General features: G+C 47.5%; 1 protein-coding gene across 3 annotated transcripts; it reads right to left on the reverse strand.

The window, feature by feature from the left end:
• Nucleotides 1–244: 244 nt before the first annotated feature.
• Rexo4 (REX4 homolog, 3'-5' exonuclease) lies at nt 245–13,458 on the reverse strand. Of its 3 annotated transcripts, XM_012947815.2 has the most exons (8): nt 12,939–13,456; nt 9,337–9,680; nt 7,728–7,865; nt 7,341–7,534; nt 5,447–5,535; nt 3,797–3,871; nt 2,175–2,249; nt 245–1,275 (listed from the first exon to the last, which is right to left on the reverse strand). In XM_012947815.2, exons 1-8 carry the CDS (start codon nt 13,152–13,154, stop codon nt 1,156–1,158), a joined length of 1,251 nt encoding a protein of 416 aa, XP_012803269.2. In that variant the 5' UTR covers nt 13,155–13,456; the 3' UTR covers nt 245–1,155. The 3 variants fall into 3 exon arrangements, 2 of the variants coding, with proteins under 2 accessions (XP_012803269.2, XP_044996905.1); XM_045140970.1 differs by lacking the exon at nt 3,797–3,871 and having other exon boundaries at nt 12,939–13,457; XR_006634641.1 differs by lacking the exon at nt 245–1,275 and having other exon boundaries at nt 2,173–2,249; nt 5,416–5,535; nt 12,939–13,458.
• Nucleotides 13,459–21,809: the final 8,351 nt, after the last annotated feature.

Here is a 21,809-nt window from a genome sequence, read left to right on the forward strand (position 1 = left end):
GTGGGGCTTTTCTGCTCAGTGCTCCAGGTCAGTAGGGTCCTGGACCTCCAAGAGGCCCGTGGCCAAGTCTCACATCCTGGATTGTGGGGAGAAGCCTGTAGTGGATGTTGGCCCCAGCCAACTCTGGGCCATGAAAGCACTCGGTGCTGCCATCTTTATACAGACCACACCCCACTGGGCTGGTGGCAGCAGTGCTGCCTAGCCGGGCTCCGGTGGGTTATGGATGAGAAGAAGCCAAGCATCCACAAGCTCCACTTAGACATTTATTTTTTACAGTGCTAGGGATGGAACTGAGGCCCTTGCCCATGCTAGTAAGTGTTGTGCTCAAGCCATACCCTGCCCCTCAGCTCCATTAAAGCAAGTCTGCCTTCGTGTAAGGTGCTATGTGGGAGCACCTGCCCCACAGCTCCAGGTGCTCTGTAGAGCATGGTCTTTGCTCACTAGTCAGTAGGACTGGCCACACTGCATTGGTTCCAGGCCCAGAGGGTCTGGAGCTCATGGCTTTTCTGCCCAGTGCTCCAGGTCAGTAGAGGTCCTGGACCTCCAAGAGGCCTGTGGCCCTGAGTCTCATCCTGGATTGTGGGGAGAAGCCTGTAGTGGATGTTGGTCTCAGCCAACTCTGGGCCAAATAGGTACACAAGAATTAGAAAGGACTGCTCTCCTACTCCCCGCAAAGGGGGTCCTCCAAGTCCCAACAGCTTTAGGGAAAGTCCCCAGTGAGGCAGCTGCCATACTGGCAGATCTATCAGTAGCTGACTGCAGGCATGTGGCCTGGGTCCCTTACATTCAGCAGAGCTTCCCTGCTCATCCACAAGAGGAAAAGCAGCATCTTGGAGGATGGTGCTCAGCAAATCACCAGGTATGGCCATCTCTGCTGCCCACCTCCCTCTGCACCTACAACACACACCTGAGCTCCTCCCCAGTCTGCCCTAACACACAGGTACAGCAGGACCAGGCCCTGGTGGCAGAGCCCAGAGTGGGGAGAAGTTCCAGCAGCTTGCATACCACCGGCTTGTAGTAGCGTTGTTCTCCAGAGTCCTGGCTTTGGAGTCTTGGCTGGCCTCCAGGACCCAGTCCACCTGCCACCAGACTAAGGCATCACCACAGAGGAGGGCGAGGGCAGAAGTGGCGGCGGCGGCGGCAGCAGTAGGGGTGTCAAGCATGCTCACTACAGTTATTTCGGGTGGTGGCTGGAGGGCGCCGGTCTCCAGCGATGCTCTCCCATTGCCGCTTCACCATGATGTAGAGCCTCATTGCTGCCTGGGCATCCTGGACCTGAGTGACACACATCAATGCAATACTGACCACCCATCCAGTGTCCATACATGGTGCTGGGCTGCAAAGCGCAGTGAGGTACACACTATGCAGGACAGTGAGGGAGAAAACAAGTGACCATCCTGAATGTCTCATCGGGCAGCCCATTACAGGAGCACAGAGGGAAACTCTGACGAGTGGAGGTATGCACAGTTCTGATAGCAAGTACCAGGAAGCTGGGGCTGTGCAAAGGCACATGGCTGAGACATGTAACAGAGCCCATAGGGGGACCTGTTCAACAGGAGAGCCACAGACCTCACAGTCCCAAATGACCTTTGCTATGGTCTGGAAAGCGCTTTGTGCCCCAGGGCTCAAATGTTGGAGGCTTGGCCATCAGTGTGGGAATGGTATGATCTTCTGGAGCAGGGCCCTAATGGGAGGTCAAAGGGTAAGCCCTAGGAAGGCGTGAGGTATTCTGGTGTGCCAGGCCATTCTGGTTGAGAGTGGCTTAATAAAAAGACAGCACAACGGCTCCTTCCAGCTTTGGCAGGTATCCTGTCAAGTGGGCTTTCCCTTTTCTCTCACCATGTGGCGCCATCCACCACAAGGCCCTCAGCAGAGCTGACCCCAGAATAAGAGCTAAACAAACCTCTTCATAAGATCCCAAACCTCAGGGATTTGTCACAGTAACAGGAAGTAGACTGAGCATAGCCTTTAATCAGAGTTTTGCTCCAAATTACAACAGAAGTTTGTGTTAAGTACTAATTAAGGAAATGTAACTTGTAAGATTTTATCAACACCTCATAAGACTGATCTGCCCAGGTCCCTACCCCCCAGGTCTCATTTAGTGACACAAGTCTGGGTCTTGAGGGCAGGGACAATTTCCAATCCTGAGGGGTGTCACCTAAGTATACACTTACCGAACAATGCTCTGCCTGCTGAACCCTGATCCCCAGAATCTTTTCAGAAAGCAGTTTCAGAGAAGGTCTTCCACTCTGCAGAGGGAGGGAGATGGTACTCAGCAGGATCCACCCCTGGTCAGGGCACAGCTTGCTACCAAGCCCACCCAAATGGCCTGTAGTTTCCCTGTTACTCAGAGCATCTGTGGTATCCAGGGCTGCAACCACCAGCCTGCTGTGGCACATGATGCTGCCCATGAGCACACTGCACACTAGGAGGAGTCAGGGCTAGTGATGCAGCCATGACAGAGCCCCCCCCCCCCCCTTTTTTAAACCCGAGGTAGGGTTTCACTCTGGTCCAGGCTGACCTGGAATTCACTCTGTATTCTCAGGGTGGTCTTGAACTCACAGCAATCCTCCTACCTCTGCCTCCCGAGTGCTGGGATTAAAGGTGTGTGTAGTGAGCTAATGCAGACGCCATTACAAGATGGCGCTGGCTTCCTGCCAGTCTTGAGGTAAACAATTCCTTATTTAGGCAGCGCCTTGGCACCAACCTCGCTTGAGGTTGCTCATGCGCTTGACGCGCCTTGTCCCGAGCCTATCCCGTGGCTCCTGTGGGCGGGTGAGCCTATGGCAGCCAATCAGCAGACGCCCCGTAGTATTCTGCCCTATAAAAGCAGCTACACTCCTGCGCCCCTGGCCATCAGCTTTCCTGTTAACCAAGAGGCTCCCCAATAAAGTGTGATCAAGAAGGATCTTCGTCTGGTGGTCGTTCTCCTCCTGCAGGACAGGGGGCTCGCCCCAGGTGTGTGCCACCATACCCGGCATTCTTAACACACAGGGTCTCTGCTCCGTCCCTAGCACTGGGGGAAAGGAGGGCTGCAGAGATGGCTCAGCACTGATTCCCCAGCACTCATGTAAAGCCAGATGCACAAAGTGGTGCATGCATCTGGAGTTTGTCTGCAGTGGCAGGAGGCTCTGGAGCACCTATTTTCTCTCAAATAAATAAAACTGTTTTGTAAAACTCTTTTGAATATGTGTGCTCATGTGTATGCCATGGCATACACAGGTCAGAGGACAACCTCAGGCATTTCTCTCCCACTTTGCTAAGGTCTCTTGTTTGCTGCTGTGTATACCAGGATTGCTAGTCTGTATACTTATGGAGATTTTCCTGTCTTGGCCTCCCATCTGTCTGACCTTAAGTGGGCTTGAGGATCCAAATTCAGGCCCTTATTCTTGTGTGGCAAACTTTTACTCACTGAGCCATTTTCCCAGGCTGAGAGTCTTTTTTGCTGTTTTTCTGAGGCAGAGCCTCACTTGAGCCCAGGCTGGCCTGGAACTTGCTAAGATCCTCCTATCTAAGCCTCAAGTACTGGGACTAAAGGCATGTGTGCCACCACACCCAGCCAAGATCCTTTTTTGTTGTTGTTGTGTTTTCTTTTGAGACAGGGTCTCATTCTATACTTCAGGCAGGCCTCAAACTCAGAGCAATCTTCCTTCCCTAGCCTCCCAAATGCTGGGATTAAGGATATGATCTACCCCACCCAGCTTAAGATTAAAATGAAAATCAAAACAAACCCCTTTGACCCACAAGCCAGTACCAGGGGTCAGACACAGATGCCTCAGTGGCACACATTTAGTACCTTAACTTGAGTCTTAAAAGGCTTATATTTCTGTGTGTCCCTGATTTTCCTCTTTGGATGATCAAGAAACAGTACCTGGAAGAAAATGATGACAAGTCATTTTACTTTCAATTTTTAGTAATGGAATCCCCTTTGTCCAAATAACATCTCATAGGGAGTCCTAGTATGTAACATGTACTTGTGAACAAGTCATGCATATGAACTTGAACTGCTGAAAGAAACTTATCATCTTGGCTTTAGGGATATCCAAATATTCAGAACATTAGTAAAAATAAACACTTAAAAATCAAGGAAGGAGGAGAAAAAGGCATCTATTAACTGGTATTTGAGTTGGTTCTGTACACAGAGAAGCTAGAAATGAGATTTCAACAATTCATCCTATTACTTCAGCAATCTCCTAGACTCACACAGCCTACACAGGTGACCTATCTGAGGAGGGACATGTCACACTGGTGGGAGTCAAAGGTGATTTTTGCTTATATGCAATTATTAAACCCTTATTATTTTTCTCTTTTTGGTGTTGGAGTAGAACCCAGGTACTTACACACACAGTACTGAGCTGCATGTCCAGCCCCACGTGTTTAAGAGGGAATGACAAGCACCACTCAAAGCCTGCTGGAGCACATGGCCTTTGGGTTCCATACAACACAGCAGACCACACCCAGGAAGGGCAATGTCCACTCTGTCCACCCATGGGGCTCTAATCAGCAGGACCCTAAAAGGGCAGAGACTGGAGGCCACACACCTGGTACTGGGAGGGGCCCTCTGAGCTTACCTACTCCCTCCCACTAAATTAGTCAATGTGCAACCAGGCTAGTAAGGAGGTGACTCTAGTCCACATGTATACTGAAGAAACACATCTCTACCCAGTTCCCTGTCTGCTAGGGGCAACTAAGAGGCAGCAGCTGGCTTTGCCCACTAGATACTCAGCAGCAGTGGGAGGGGACTGGCATTTGGGTGTGCATAAACTATTGTCCTAGGCTACCCAAATTCCCAAAGCTCAACTCTGCCACCCATAAAGGTTATAACCCAATAGTCCTTAAAAGGTTTAATAAGATGCTATCAGGGATGACCCCAGCAAGATTGCTGCCTGACATCAGAAGACCAACACACCAGACAGCAGCAGAGGTGTCTCTCTTGTCAAAACAGTCTGGGACTCCACTTTCTCTAGGATGCTGGGGGAAAAAAACCATGGCTGGGTCCCAGCAACAGAACAAAGCCTAAGTAGGCACAGACTGGACATGGACTAGACAAGAACCACAGGACTTTGTCAGGACACACAGATTCTTGTGTAAAGGACCACTGGTCATGTAGCAGACATCAGGCTGTCTGCACATGAAGAGGTACCATCTGTGAGCATCACAGCCAGAACCTCTTCATAGGGCAGCCTGCTGCTTTGCCATGAAAGCTCCGGTGTAGCCAGGGTTCTCAAAACAAGTGCCTCAAATGGTCCTTTGAACACAGCCAGAATTCAGGAAGTTGCATATGACATCATTCCTAGAGGATTCCCAACATAGGGCACACAGGGTAGTAATCCAAGGATTAAGAATCCCAGAATGACACATCTAGAGGCAGACCATATGAGGCTGTACACATAGATCACACAAAAGAGCCTGCACCTGAAGTTCCTGAGAGGCCCGAGCCCCGCACCTTTAAATCATTGCGCAGTGCGTGCCCCACCAGAATTCTGCCCTTCAGCATTTCTGCCACCTCCCTCTTCACAACTTCAAATTCTTCTCCTGAAAACCAAACAAAGAAGTGCTTTTTAATAGGTAAATCACTGAGATTCTCTGAGGAAGCCCTAACATGACAGGCTGTGATCTCAAGGCCAGGCTGAAGGGCAATGGGAGGCAACACAGGACCCCACTGTTCACGTGTGCTTTTTGCTCCTCTCCCACTTCAGAGGAGAAAGACAGGCTCTACTAACAATCACTACAAGCCAGGTGTGGTGGCACATGCCTTTAATCCCAGCACTTGGGAGGCAGAAGTAGGAGGATTGCAGTGAGTTCGAGGCCATCCTGAGACTACATAGTTAATTCTAGGTCAGTCTGGGCCAGAGTAAGACCCTACCTCAAAAATCAACAAAACAAAACAAACAAAAAACAATCATTACAGACCAGAGACCACTACCAGTCTGCAAAACTCTGTCACTGCCCCACAGAAGTACAGGAGTTCTTAGGATCTCTGAGCCACTCAACCATGAGCTTCCCACTCAGTGCAATAACCAAAATTCAGGGACTGTACCTCAGACTTCCCAAGTGGAATCAAAGTAAGACTGGCTGGGGCTAGACAGATGGTTCAGTGATTAAGGTGCTTGCCTGCAGAGTCTGATGACCTGGGTTTGATTCCCCAGTATCCATGTAAATAAAGCTAAATGCAGGCTGAAGAGAGGGCTTAGCAGTTAAGGTGCTTGTCCGAGAAGCCTAAAGACCCATGTTTGACTCTCCAGATCCCACTTAAGCCAGACATGCAAAAGTGAGGCAAGTGCAAGGTCACACATGCCCACTAGGTGGCACAAATGTCTGGAATTCAATTTCAATGGCTGAGGCCCTGGCATGCCAATTTTCTCTCCCTCTTTCTCTCAAAAAAAAAAAAAAAAAAAAAAAAGCTAAACACATGAAGAGGCACATGCACCTACAGGTTGTCTGCAGCAGCTAGAGGCCCTGGGACGCCCATTCTCTCTGTCTTTAGTTTCTCTTCTCTCTACTTGCAAATAAATAAATAGATAAATAAAAAAAGACTAGCACTCTCCTACAGATGGTAGGACCCTGGGCTCTGGGGACAGCTCTGCTGCTTCCCCCCAGCAGATATCCTTTGGGGACTACTGTGTCTCCACCCTCACCCTCTTCAGAAGGGTTCTGAAGCCATGTCACTGCCTAGGTCTTTGCAGAGCAGATGGACCAGCCTCATGCCTGGAACAGAAACCAAACCAAGAGTTGCTGGCCAGCGTGTGACTCAGGAGCAGCAGGCTGCCGTGCTGGCTATAGGTACCACGAGAAACAAAACAGGCAGTATGTGGCGAGGACTGAAGGGGGAGGGAGCACACAGCCACATCCCCAAGCCTCTTCCATCACACCACACCGCGTGCACACTGTCTCGGCTGTACGAGCGGATTTCTTCTTGTCACCTCTTTCAGCCACCTTCCTTACCCTGCTCACCCCTGAGAACAAGCCTTCCTGTAATTGCCTTGTTCTCAATGTCACAACCATAGGGAACTTGTTTGAGGCTTCACTGCTCAAACTTTACTAGGGTCTTTCCAAGAGACCCCGTGAGCTGTCCCCCAGCTCTTACCTCATGGCCTCCCTATTGGTCCCATGCATTCCATTTTGATCCCCAGCCACAGAACACAAAGCAATCCCAGAGCATGGTCCTGGTGGTGGATGGGAGGGGAGGCATGGGACACAGGACAGCACCTTTCACATTAGCTACCCCAAGGGGAGGCAAGAAGAGTCAAGACCCTTAGAATGCTGAGTGTTCCTGAGTAGAAAAGGGGATAAGGAAGAGATGTGAGTCTAGTCACTATTTCCCTGCTATGGTATCGTACCCTGCTTGAGGTTCTCAGGCCGTATCCCACTGACGGCTGTCCTGTAGTCTGTCACGTGCTCAGTTGGCTTGATGTACTTGTCATAGACACACTTCCCATACTGGTTCACGATGGACACGCGGGCTGCGATGCTCTCCTCCCCCTTGGGGCCCACGCCCACCATCTCACAATCCAGGGCCAAGGCTTTCGTCAGTCTGAAGGGAACCAAAGGCCCAGTGTAATAAATACCATGGGCCCAGCCCTGTCTGTCACCACAGTGTACTCACAGACATGCTGGGTGGTCATAGTGTGGTGCTTGCTCATTCAACCGCAGGGGGCAGGGATCCTCCTCTAAGAGCCCCCAAACCCGGAGTAGGAACACTTCCAGTGGCTACTGCCCAAGCTTACCCATCAAAGGCCTGCTCCTTCACCAGGGAGATGCTGCTTTCGCTCAGCCCCAGCTGTTTCCGTGCCAGCCTGGCTGCCTCGGGGCCTATGGCAGCCTCAATATCTAAGGGGTCCACATCATCAAACCAGATGTCTTTCCTACAAGGCAAAGATGAGAGCACCTAGCCATCAGAAGGCCTGCAACGCTTGTTGGGTGGAACTCAGCCAGGCAGACGACTGTTCAACAATAGATGAGGCATGAGGAATGACACTAATGAGCCAATACGAGGCTGGAGAGATAACTAAAGGCTCCTGCTTTTTAGTTATCTGTTATCTGCCTGAGGTCTGGGTTTGATTCCCCAGTACCCACATAAAGCCAGGTGCACAAAGTGGTGCATGCATATGGAGTTAATTTGCATTGGCAGAAATTCATTCTGTCTCCCTCTTGCTTTCTCAAATAAATACATAATTAAAAAATAAATTAGCAAATACTGCCATTATTCAAGATTAGGAACTATAAATAAACATTAACAATGTAAAACAAGCCAGGCATGGTGACACACACCTTTAATCCCAGCACTTAAGAGGCAGAGGTAGGAGGATCTCACTGTGAGTTTCAGGCCACCCTGAGACTACATAGTGAATTCCAGGTCAGCTTGGACTGGAGTGAGAAGACACAACCTTGTAAAACCAAAAAAAAAAAAAAGGCCGGGCATGGTGGTGCACACCTTTAATCCCAGCACCCGGGAGGCAGAGGTAGGAGGATCATGGTGAGTTCAAGGCCACCCTGAGACTCCATAGTGAATTTCAGGTCAGTCTGAGCCAGAGTGAGACCCTACCTCGAAAAAACAAAACAAAACAAAAATGCTAATCCTGACCCCAGTGGATAGCCTCTTGCAGCATATTCCTGTCTCTTGCTCTCTCACTGGGTTTACACTGACCACACTCAGTTACTAAAGTGTCTGTATTCTCCATTTATATCAGCTTCAGTGGAGGGAGGGGCCTTGATGCCTGTACAATACAACACAGAGGTAGCAACCAAACCCACCTCTCTTCACCCTTTAGCAACTGCGTTTTGAAAACACAGGCATTAGAAGGCAGCCTCTAACTTATAATAAGCACATAATCTCCAGGTGAGCTGCTCATTAAGTGCTCACCAGACACCAAGCCAAGCATGGTGCACCGTGGTCCTCCCAACTCCACTCGAGGCCCAGAGGATACAGAAACCTGCCCCAAGGCACCTACTGACAAGCAGCAGGAATGAGTTTCACATTTGGGTCTTTCTGGCTCCAGCAATCATTCCTTCATGACACCAAGTTTTTGCTGGCACTTATCAAGTACCAATCTTTATGCTGGAGCCCAAAGATACAGCAGTGACTGTGAATGGGTGTGCCTTTAGCCCCACACACACTCTAGGGAAACAAGACAGGAGCAAACACCACAGACTCGGGTGAGGGAGACAGCTGAAGGGGCTCCGTGAGGAAAGAGGCCTCAGCACTTGTTCTCAGTGGTGAGGACCACAAAGTCCAGATGTGGCACTGAGGGCAATCTTTGGTGGCTGCAGCACCACCAGCAGAGCAGGCTGTGCCAGTCCCCACAGAAGAGACTCTGCAGAGAAAGCAATACTCACTCAGTGGGTACAGATGGTGCCACGGCCACAACTGCCTTCTTAGCTTTCCACTCATCTTTGCCATCTCCTTGTTGAGAAGAAATGTCACTATGTGTCCTCTTCTTGGCTCCTTTCTTATGCTCTGCTCCATTGGCTGTTGTGGGAGGTACTGGCAACCTCCTGCTCCCCTTAGATGGGGCAGTAAAAGATCCCCTGGTCTGCTGGTCTCTTTCTGTCACTATCTTAGCTCCCGTTGGTTTAGCTGAGATCTCTTTTCGATTCTGCGAGATAATTTTGGGCTGCTTTCTGAGATCTGTCTGAGAGACAACAGGTTTTTCTGGGGCCTGTGATTTTTGTTTCAGCAGCTATGGGATCAAAAAACAAAATACAAATCCTACTTTAATTCTAAATTGGCCATTAACAGATTGAAGACAAATGTTTACACGTAGACACACACACATATATGTATCATCCATACATGCTTTGTGTCAGCATCACTGATAGGAACTTTCTTGGAAGCGGAAATGCTTTCTGATGAATAAGTCACTAGTGCTGAGATGTTTTCCCACTGTTTATTACAAAGTATAATTTGAAATCTGCTCCTTTGTTCCTACAAAACTTCAAACTTTGTGGCTGCGGAGATGGCTCAGTGGAGAAAGTATTTGCCACACAAGCCTGGTTACCAGACTCGCACATAAAAGTCAGAGGTAGCTGGGCGTGGTGGTGCACGCCTTTAATCCCAGCACCCGGGAGGCAGAGGTAGAGGATTGCTGTAAGTTCGAGGCCACCCTGAGACTCCATAGTGAATTCCAGGTCAGCCTGGGCTAGAGTGAGACTGTACCTTGAAAAACAAAAACAAAAACAAAAGTCAGAGGTGAGCCAGGCATGGTGACAAGTGCCTTTAATCCCAGCACTCAGGAGGCAGAGGTAGGAGGATCACCATGAGTCTGAGGCCACCCTTAGACTACATAGTGAATTCCAGGTCAGCCTGGACTAGAGTGAAACCCTACCTCGAGAAACAAAACAAAACAAAAAAGCCAGAGGCCTTGGTGGGCTTCTATAATCCTAGCATGCTGGAAGCAAGATGGGAGCAAGAGACAGATTTCCATGAAGTTCAGCCAACCTGATGCAGCAGTGAACAGACAAGAGATCCTGCCTCAAAACCAGGCAGAACCAGGTGAGGACCGACCCAGAAAGCTATCCTCTACTTCCTCATGTGTGTCAAAGCATATGGATACCTACACTCACGAACATACATGTATACTTACCAAAAAAACCCCAAAGACCTTCCAACTCATATTCTACACCATAAGTAGTGACTAAAGTAGCAGTAAGTGCTAGTAACACTTCACCAAACCTGAGGATACCCAGTTGTCACTCCTTTTTATAAAAAGTATTTTTATTAATTTATTTGAGGGAGAAAGAGACAGAGATATAGGGAGAAAGTACGGGCATGTCAGGGCCTTCAGCCACTGCAAACAAACTCCAGATGCATGTACCACCTTATGCATCTAGCTTATGTGAGTTCTGGGGATTTGAATGTGGGTCATTTGGCATTGCAGGCAAGCATCTTAACCTCTAAGCCATCTCTCCAGCCCATGTTGTCACTTCTTTAACTAATGAATTCAGAGTGACTTCCTAGGCGGCTCCGATAAACATAACCACTTCCTCCTTGCCATCTCTACATTGGCTATAGTTTAGGGCCTGGGGCAGACGGGTGTGTTCAATGGAAAGAAAAGCTCCTGTCGAACAAAAGGTGGCTGCTAAGTGGCTAACACCACGCTGTGGTTTCACCCTAGCAGAGACCAAGATTGGGAGTAGAACCTTCTCCTTGAGCTCAGATCTCCAGTGGGGATGTTCTTGAGCACAGTTAATACCTTGGCATGGGGGCAAGAGTTGAGAGATGATGAGTTTCTACTCAACTGTTCCCCTAACAGTGAAGAGACCTGAAGGGTTTAGATTCTTGCAGAAATCAGATAGAACTCCAAGTTCTCTAGAGTAAATGTCATTCCATGAAATTAATTTTCTTTACTTTCTTGGGAAAGCTCTTGGGAAACAGCTTGTGCTTAAAAATCATATGGAACCCTGAGATCACCCAGGTTGAGTCTGACTGGTCCCATGTGCCAAGAGAGAATTATTATTAGAAACAGCCACACTAAGGTGCCAGGTGGAGTATTATGGAGCCCAAGAAGTCCTTTGTTTTCTAAGGTTCAATGATACTCCATAAAATTATTTGAAGTCCAACAGAACAAAAAGCATAGCTGGTTATGATGGCACACACCTTTAATCCCAGCAGTTGGGAAGCAGAGGTAGGAGGGTCACTGTAAGTTTAAGGACAGCCTGAAATTACATAGTGAATTTCAGGTCAGTCTGGACTAGAGTGAGACTTTACCTCAAAAAAATCAATTAAAGAGAGCATGGCGGTGCACGCCTTTAATCCCAGCACTTGGGAGGCAGAGGTAGGAGGATCACTGTGAGTTTGAGGCCATCCCAAGACTATACAGTGAATTCCTGGTCAGCCTGGGCTAGAGTGAAACCCTACCTTGAACCCCCCCCAAAAAAAAAATTTAAAAAGTTAGGAGTGACATGAAAGCAACATCCACAGTACATAAGTGTTGATCACTATTAAGAATGGTAGTATGGGGACATAAGGGAGGCTGCCCACACAGCCCAGTCTATTCTTCCCCAGGTCTCTCAGCCTGGCTGGGAAGGGGAGACAATTTCTCTTGGCTCAGGTATTTTTCTCCTTGCCTTCTGTGCCATGCTTTGGGGGTACCTTCTCACTTTGACTACAGGTAATATTTATCTTTGAGTCCTTCACTAATTCTGTTTGGTCTGTTCTTTGAAGGGGTTTCTACGTCCGAACCTGTGTGTGTGTAACTGCCAAACACCTCATGGGGGAAAAAAAAAGAATGGCAGTATGGAGCTAGAGAGATGGCTTGACGATTAAGGCGCTTGCTGGCAAAGCCAAAGGACCCAGCCTCTATTCCCCAGTACCCACATAAAGCCAGATGCACAAGGTGACGCATGTGTCTGGAGTTCATCTGCAGTGGCTAGAGACCTGGTGCACCCATTCTACCTATATGCTTCTTTCTCTCTCAAATAAATAAAGCATTTTTTTAAACGAACGGTAGTATGTACGGCACAGATTTAGGGCGTGGACCCCAGGGTCAGGCCGCCTAGGTGTGAGTCCAATTTCCAGTTGGAGGATCGCCGAGATTTCGAGGGCACCCGGAGACTACACAGTGAATTCCAGATCAGCCTGGGATAGAGCGAGATCTTACCTCGAAAAACCCAAAAAAAAAGAAAAAAAAATCCCTTACTGTTATGTTATCTACGCACACATACAATGCATTCACAGATCCAATGGCAGGGGTGCCCACACCTTAAGACCTCAATAACTGAGAGCAGCTGCTATTAACGAGTAGCTTCTGTAAAGCCCTACGCATCACTGGAATCTTCTATACCACGTGTGTGCCATCGGCCCGCGTGTCCCGCGTTCACTTCCTCCTCCTCTAGGGCTAGATGTTCCTCTGCAGATAGTGTAGGGAACCCTCGTCTGCTGCGAGCACACCAAAAGCCCGCGATGCCGGCGCCTGCCGCCAGGCCCTCTCCGGCCTCACCTCTTGTAGGGCCTTCCAATTCTGAGAAAAGTCCTCCGGAGCCTTTGGAGGTCGCCCCGCCACGGCTCTGGGGTGGCTTCCCGGAGCCCGGCTAAGACCTTGTTGCGCTTTGGGCTTCCTGAACCTCTTCTTGTTTTTCTTCCGAGTGAGCTCCTTGACCTGCTGGGCCACGGGGAGGCTCGGGGCGCGCTCGGAAGTCGGGGCCTTCGCCTTCATCTCCCCGCTCTTCGCGACCGGGACCAGCCCGGCCGCGCCGCCACGCGAACGCTGCCCACCTCTGGACACCGGCCCCGGAAGAGAGCCGCCGGAGACCCCGGAAGAAACCTTCAGCACCCCCGCACCCGCCCCAGCGTGTCTTCGCCGGGCGCTCCAACGCCCAGAAGTGTTCGTCTCTTCGCGACCGGCTGGAAACCGGATCTCCGCCTGTGGTTCCACATGGACGGACGCGGGGCGAGAGAGGCCGTTTGCCTGCCCTAGAATACGGAGGACACCCTAGCCAACGGCGTCCGGAGCCGAAGACCTCGGATAGGGCTGAGGGGAGTCCAGGGTCTCACCGAGAGCCGGGGCGGAGGCCGGGGTGATGAGACTCGCGGAGGCCGGAAGGGGCCTGGGGGAGTAGCAGTCGGCGCTGCACCCCTGCGGGAGGCCGGAAGGAGGGGCGGGGTCCGTGTAAAGCCCGTACGAATGCCCGAGCACGCCGGGAGACGGTCCTGACACGCCGCTGGCTTACCCAGAGCCCTAGCTAGGCATGACACCAGTTTCCCATAATCATGATAAACGCGATTTTAATTACGATAATATATATCTTTATAGCAATCATATTGCCACCGTACTTGGCCCTGACAATACGATACGTTGATAAACAAGACTGCTATGGCTGCTGTAAGCCTAGAGTTTATATGTGTTTCTCTGGGGAGTGTGAGAAAATGTAATGGCCCATTTTCAATGTGAAAGTGCTTTAAACCGGGCGTGGTGGCGCACGCCTTTAATCCCAGCACCCAGGAGGCAGAGGTAGGAGGATCACTGTGAGTTCGAGGCCACCCTAGGACGCCATAGTGAATTCCAGGTCAGCCTTGGCTAGAGTGAGACCCTACCTCAAAAAAAAAAAAAAAAGTGCTTTAAGTAAGACTTAAGTTTTCAAACTGTGAAAATACAAATAGGTAGGAAGCACTAAGTTCCCTCCCCCATCTAGATTACTTTGTGCAGCATGGTTGTCCTAATGCCAAACCAAAAACTAAAGGGGTTGGGAATATGACTCAGTGGCTAAAGGCACTTGTTTGCAAAGCCTGCAGCCCACGTTCAATTCCCCAGTTCCCACATAAAGCCAGATGCACAAAGTGGCTCCTGCATCTGAGTTCATTTGCTGTGGCAAGAGGGCATGGTGTGCCCAAACTCTCTCTTTCTCTCTGCTTAACAAATTAATTAATTAAACTCAATAAAGAGGGTGGAGATTACACCAGGAAATCATGAACACTGTACCTCTCCTGGAACCGGGCCAATGGACTGAAAGGAGGGATGAGCCCCACACCATCTTCCTGATGGCTATTCTGATCTTTGTCTTTTCCCAACAATTCAAAGACTACAAACATCTGGGAGTGCTGGTGTAGGCCTTTAATCCTAGCATTTGGGAGGCAGAGATAGGAGGATCGCTGTGAGTTGGAGGACAGCCTGAGACTAAATAGTGAATTCTAGGTCAGCCTAACACAAAAAAGAGAAGAGAAGAAAGAGAAAGAGAGAGAAAAAGAAAAAGTAAAAGAAAAAGAAAAAAAAATGACCAGAGGTCATTTTTGAGAGACCCAAAACCAACATAGGGGAATTTAGAGAGCTTTCTGTTATAAAGGGATGCCTTAAACCAAAGCAGCCTGGCAACCACATGCACAAGCAAGGGTAGAAAAGCCAAACCTAGTGAGGCCCTTTAGGGTGACTGGGCACCCTAAAGTAAAAGCAGGAAATATTCTTGAGTCTGCCTTTGCAGTCTCAACTTTGCTAGAGGTCAGAGAAGGACCTGGCTTCTTCTTCTTTTTTTTTTTTTTAATCTCTTGCCTAAAAATGTTCCCTATGATATGTGGGGGTGTAGGGTTCATTTTCTCTGCTGATTACAGAGTTAAAAGTAGCTTGTTTCCTGTACGTCAGAAGCTACAGCACCAGGGCCTTCTCCCACACATGTGCACTAATGAAGGGTCTGCATGCTCAGAAAACCAGACATCATCATGATAGTACTGGCATTGTGGTTTTGTCACCTCCCCCACTTGTGGGCTTTTGTAGAGAATCTTGGGAAGAAATACTCTGAAAAGAAGGCCGGGAGTGGTAGATTTCAGCAGGAAAGTATTTGAAAGAATAGAGTTTATGTCAGAATAAGAGGGAAATCAAGCAGAAAGATCAGTTTCCTCTGGGAGGAGGGGATTTCCAGAGCTGGACAAATCCACAGTTCCAATGGAGCTGAATTTTCTTAACTGTTTTATTTACAACTTCCATAATTATAGACAATAAACCATGATAATTCCCTCCCCTCTCACACTTTCCCCTTCACAAATCCACTCTCCATTAGTGTCTTTTATTTTGATGTCATCATCTTTTCCTCTTATTATGAGGGTCTTGTGAAGGTAGTTGTAGGCACTGTGAGGTCTTGGGTGTTCAGGCCAATTTCTGCCTGAACGATTGCATTGTAATGAGTCCTACCCTTTCTTTGGCTCTTACATTCTTTCCCCCATCTATTTGGCAATGGACCCTGAGCCTTGGAAGATGTGATAGAGATATTTATGTGCCAAATATTCCTCTGTCACTTCTCGTCACTATGGTGCCTTTTGGGTCATCCCTGTGGTCACCGCCATCTAAAAGAGAAGCTTCTGTAACCAGAAGTGAGAGCAGTATATGGGTATGAACATTAAGAGAAGTGCTTACAGGACAGTTTGGTGAGCATAACATATGCATTTAGCCAGACAAAAGTGGGCTTTATACTCCTAGCGCTCATGACCTCCCCCACCATAGGTTTTTGGTTAGGTTTTCAGTACCAGGCATGTATTCCATCCCATGGAGCAGGTCTCCAGTCCAATTACAGAGTGGTTGGTTTCTTTTATAACAGATATGTCACTATTGTATCTGTTGGGTCATTTGGCCTGGCTGGCCAAACTTAAGGCTTGCAGTGTCCACTGTTTTCACCATTTATTACTTCTCTCTCCCATAGGGCTGCATGCACTGTAGTTTTTTCCAGCTTTCTGTCAGCTAGTCTACAGGGAGGATGGTTTCAGCTCATATCCAGCTTGATTTCTCAGTGACATTGCAGCCCAAACATGTGTAGTCATTAGCAATAGGGTCTTGTCATTTACTTCTGTTGGGAAACCAAAAGCCTTGACAATAGCCTGTAATGTTTTGGGGGTACCAGGAACCTCCCTGGCCAGCAACTCACTGTCACTGAATTTTTTCTAGCCACAGTCTATGGCTTCTGGGTGTGCCATTATCCAAAAAAGTAGGTTTCCATATGACTTATTCAGAACATCTTGAATTTTGATTACCCATGCCCTTCTTTTGCTCAGTCTCTTCTCATGACCTCATTTAGGCCATTCCACCCCCAGTAATCTGTACATCTACTTACATTTAGAGACAGAAAGAGGCAGATAGAGAGTATGGGCACATCAGGACCTCTAGCTACTGCAAGCTAGATACTTACATCAATCACCTTGTGCATCTGGCTTTACTTTGGTACTGGGGAATCAAACGTGGGTCATTAGACTTTGTGGGCAAATGTTTAACTGCTAAGCCATCTCTCCAGCCCAGGAACTGAACTTTTTTTTTTTTCAAGGTAGGGTCTCACTCTAGTCTAGGCTGACCTGAATCACTATCTAGTCTTAGGGTGGCCTCAAACTCATGGCAATTCACCTACCTCTGCCTCCCGAGTGCTGGGATTAAAGGTGTGCACCACCATGCCCAGAAGAACTGAACTTTTTTAAAAATATTTTTTGAGGTTTAAAAAAAGTTATTTATTTATGCTGGGCGTGACGGTGCACGCCTTTAGTCCCAGCACTCGGGAGGCAGAGGTAGGAGGATTGCCACAAGTTTGAGTCCACCTTGAGACTTTGTAGTGAATTCCAGGTCAGCCTGGGCTACAGTGAGACCCTACCTTGAAAAAAAAATTATTTATTAGAGACAGAGAGAGGGAAAGAGAGAGAGAGAGAGAGAGAGAGAGAGAGAGAGAGAGAGAGAGAGAGAGAATGGGTACACCAGGGCCTCTAGCCACTGTAAAAAAACAAACTCCAGACACATGCACTACCTTGTGCTTCTGGCTTATGTGGGACCTGGAGAATCAAAGCTGTGTCCTTAGGCTTTCCAGGCAATTACCTTAACTGTTAAGCCATCTCTCCAGCCCTAATATTTTTCTTTTTATTTTTTCATTCCAGAGATAGTGGCAGGGGGAGAATGGATGTGCCAGAGCCTCTACCCACTGCAAATGAATTCCAGACACATGTGCCACTTTGTGCATCTGGCTTACATGGGTCCAGAGGAATCAAACCTGGGTCCTTTGGCTTTGCAGGCAAGCTCCTTAACCACTAAGCCATCTCTCCAACCCATGGAACTGAATTTTTCATGAATGGGGGAAAATTCACCTAGGCTAAAAAGGAGGAGGAAGTGGGATCAACCCTTCATTATCTTGGGGTTCACCTACCAAGGGCCCTTTCTCCCTGTCTAGCCCAGAAAGCTGTCTAGCTTCTGCAGTGTTTCACCTATATCTGTTTTTCCATGAACAACCTGAGCCACTCCCTAAGAAGGAGTTCCCCTCTTCTAGAATTAAGATTCCTGGAAGGATTAAACCTGAACCTAACATTGTGGTTGGTTAGGTCAGCAGCAAAACTTGGTGTCAGAGCTGGTTAGCTCAACTTCCACTTAGTTTTCAGTACTTGGCTGGCATTCCCTCCAGTGGAGTGGGCCTAAAGTCCAATCAGAGAACAGATGGTTTTTAGCATAACAGACATGCCACCATTGCACCAGTTGGTACATTTGGCTGTAAAGCTTTCAGGGTCCACTACTGGTTAACATCACTGATGACCTTTATCCCCCAACAGACCGAATAGATCTTTTCAGCATCCTGACATGGTACATGGTGAATTAATACCAGTCCTTCAGAGTATCTTGTTTCCAGTAGAAATAGCACCAATTCATGTAAATGGCTACCATAGAGGAGACTCCATAGAGGCTCTGGAAAACAAGCTCTGATGAAGCCACAAAGCAAGCTTCTCTAGAGAGATAAATTTAGGGGCTGGAGAGATGACTTAGCAGTTAAGGAACTTGTCTGCAAAGCCGAAAGACCCAGGTTTTATCCCCCAGGACCCATGTAAGCCAGATGCACAAGGTGGCACATGTGTCTAGAATTTGTTTGCAGTAGCTAAAAGCCCTGGTGAGCCCATTCTCTCTGTCTGCTTCTTTTTCTCAAATAAAGTAAATAAATAAATAAACTGCGAACCAAAAGAAGTTCTTTTCTAAAATTTCTCCTGTCAAGTAAAAACAAAACAAAAAACCAAAAACAAAAACAAAGAAATTTAGGGCTGGAGAGATGGTTTAGGGGTTAAAGCACTTGCCTGTAAGGTCAGGGGACTCAAGACCCACATATGCCGGATGCAGAAGGTAGCACATGCATCTGCTTATAGTGGCTGGAGGCCCTGGCATGCCCATTCTCTCTATCTGTCCCTCCCCTCTCATAAATAAGTAAATAATACTCAAAAGAAAGAAATTTAAATATTTAACCTAATCCCAATTGTTTCCAAAGCTCAGTTTAATATAGAGAACTAAAAAAACCTAATTCAAATAGTGAGAGTAGTCATTCAGACTAAATATGAGAGGTGGATATTCCTTGATGGAAGAGAAATTATTGACAAACATATAATGAGGAAACTAATGTCAATATTACACAAAAGGAGTCACTGGGAACCTCATGCTATATGTGATACAATAGTTAAAAGTCACAGTTGGAACTAGATGGTAGGACCCTGTTGCTGAAAACTCCACATGCATAGGATGCAGGTCACTGAGAAATCAAGCTGGAGCTGAGCTGGAAACCTCCTCCCTGTTAACTGGTTGTAGAAAGCTGCAGAGTTATACTGCATGCAGACTTTTGGGAGAGAGAAGTCATCAATGGTGTTAAATAGAAGTGGACCCTGCAAGCCTTAATATTAGCCAAACAGGCCAGGCGTGGTGGCGCACACCTTTAGTCCCAGCACTCGGGAGGCAGAGGTAGGAGGATCGCTGAGAGTTCGAGGCCACCCTGAGACTACATAGTGAATTCCAGGACAGCCTGAGTCAGAGTGAGACTCTACCTCGAAAAACCAAAAAAAAAAAAAAAAAAAACAGATTAAGCCAAACAGGCCAAATGTGCCAACTGGTGCAATGGTGGCATGTCTGTTAGGGGGAAAATCAACTGCTTTCTATTTGGACTGGAGCCCCACTCCACAGGACAGAATACATGCCTGGTACTGAAAACCTAGTCAAAAGCCTATAGCAGGGGAGGTCATTAGCCCTAGAGGTGTAATGCCTGTTCTTGTCTGGCTAAATGCATATATTATGCTCACCAAATTGCTCTGTAGGCAGTTTTCTTGATGTTTATATTCACATATAAATGCTCCTCTCACTTGTGGTTAGAGAAGCTTCTCTTTTCAGATGGCAGTGACCACTGGGATGACTCAAAAGTCACCATAGTGCTAAGAAGTGACAGTGGAGTACTCAGTACTGCGATATCTTTATCATGCCTTCCAAGGCTCAGGGCCCATTATAGATGAGGTGGTGGAAAGAATGCAAGAGCCAAAGAAAGGGTAGGACTGCTTATAGTGCAATCTTCCAGACACAAAATGGTCTTAATATCCATGACCTCACAGTGCCTGACACTACCTACTCAAGACCCTCATAGTAGGAGGAAAAGATTGACATCAAAATATAAGAGAGACAGATTGAAAAAATAAGTGATTCAATGGAAGGTAGATTTGAGAGGGGATGATAGGGGTGGGGTGGGAATTATCATGATTTATTGTCTATACTTGTAGAAGCTGTCCATAAAAGTTTTATTTTTTTTTAAAGTTATGGTTGGATGGAGAAGAGGAGAGGGTGGGAAGAGAGTTAATCAAAATTTAAGGTTTATTGCTGGAACTGAGCTGATTACCTCCTCCATGTAGACCAGCTGACAGAAAGCTGCAAGAAGCCATTCTACATGTAGTTCAGTGGGAGAAAGAGATACCACCAGTGAAGATACTCAGCAGTGGACACTGCAAGCCTTATAATTGGCCAGCCAGCCCAAATGAGCCAACAGGTGCAATAGTGGCACATCTGTCATGGTGGAAACCAACTGCCCTCCAATTGGACTGGAGGCCCGCTCCATGGGGGGGGAAACACATCCCTGATACTGAAAACTTAAAACAGGGGTAGTCATGAGCCCTAGGGGTGTAACATCTGCTGATGTCTGGAAAAATGTATATACTATGCTTATCAAACTGCCCAGTCAGCACTTCTCTTAATATTCATACCCTTATGTTAACACTACTCTCACTTTGGGTAGAGAATCTTCTCTTTTCAGATGGCAGTGACTTTGGGATGACTCAGAAGGTATCATAGTGCTGGAAAGAAGTGACTGGAGTACTGAGTAACATCTCGATCACACCTTCTAAGGCTCAAGGGTCTAATGCAGAAGAGGTGGCAGAAAGAATGTAAGAGCCAAAAGAAGGGTAGGACTCCTTACAATGTGCTCCTCCAGACACAAAATGGCCTGCATATCCATGATCTCACCGTGCTTGACACTACCTACACAAGACCATTATAAGAGGAGGAAAAGATCATGACATCAAAATAAAAGAGAGACTGATTGAGATGGGGAGGGGATATGATGGAGAATGGAATTTCAAAGGGGAAAGTGGGGGGGGGGAGGGAGGGTTTTACCATGGGATACTTTTTATAATCATGAAAAATTTTAATAAAAATTGAGAAAAAAATTTAAGGTTTATGAATAAGCCATATGGAATCCTACTTATTCCCTAGCTAATAACTTATGTATTAAAAAGAGAGAGTTTGGGCTGGAGAGATGGCTTAGTGGTTAAGCGCTTGCCTGTGAAGCCTAAGGACCCCGGTTCGAGGCTCGATTTCCCAGGACCCATGTTAGCCAGATGCACAAGGGGGCGCATGCATCTGGAGTTCGTTTGCAGATGCTGGCACGCCCATTCTCTCTCTCTCTGCCTCTTTCTCTCTCTCTCTGTCTCACTCAAATAAATAAATAAAAATATAAACAAAATTTTTTAAAAAAGAGAGAGTTTGAGCAGAAGTGTAGTGTGGAGGTAGATATTGTTGCTCCCAGAAATCATAGGATTGTTATTAGGAAAATTTCAGTGTCAGGTAGGGGTGGGATCCTTCCACAAAGCCCAGGTGTGGCCTCAAGCTGATCCTATCATCTGGGTAGCTGCATGTATTTGTAACTACACCCACATTCACAATTTCAGGGGTGACAGAGGATAGGGTGCCTGCTCACCACTCCCCAATGTTTGAAGGCTTCATATCAGAAGAATGAGCAATGAATGTCTGGGCCTGCTCCATGGAAGGAATTCATGTTTGGTTTGTTTGTGTCCATATATTAATACTACTCTTACTTCTGGTTAGAGAAGCTTCTCATTTCTGATGGTGGTAACCACTGGGTAGACTCAAAGATCACCAAAGTGCTGAGAAGAAGTGACAGTGGAGAATTCAGCACTAAGTGACTGCAGTTGTCATTAAGGCTCAAAAAATGGCATTACTTTTGCCTATCTTTTTTTTGGGGGGGTTGATGTATGGTCTCCCTCTAACCCAGGCTGACCTGGAATTCACTGTGTAATCTCAGGATGGCCTCGAACTCACACTGAGCCTCCTACC

This window comes from Jaculus jaculus, chromosome 1 (genome assembly GCF_020740685.1).
Source record: "Jaculus jaculus isolate mJacJac1 chromosome 1, mJacJac1.mat.Y.cur, whole genome shotgun sequence".
Classification (NCBI taxonomy): domain Eukaryota; kingdom Metazoa; phylum Chordata; class Mammalia; order Rodentia; family Dipodidae; genus Jaculus; species Jaculus jaculus.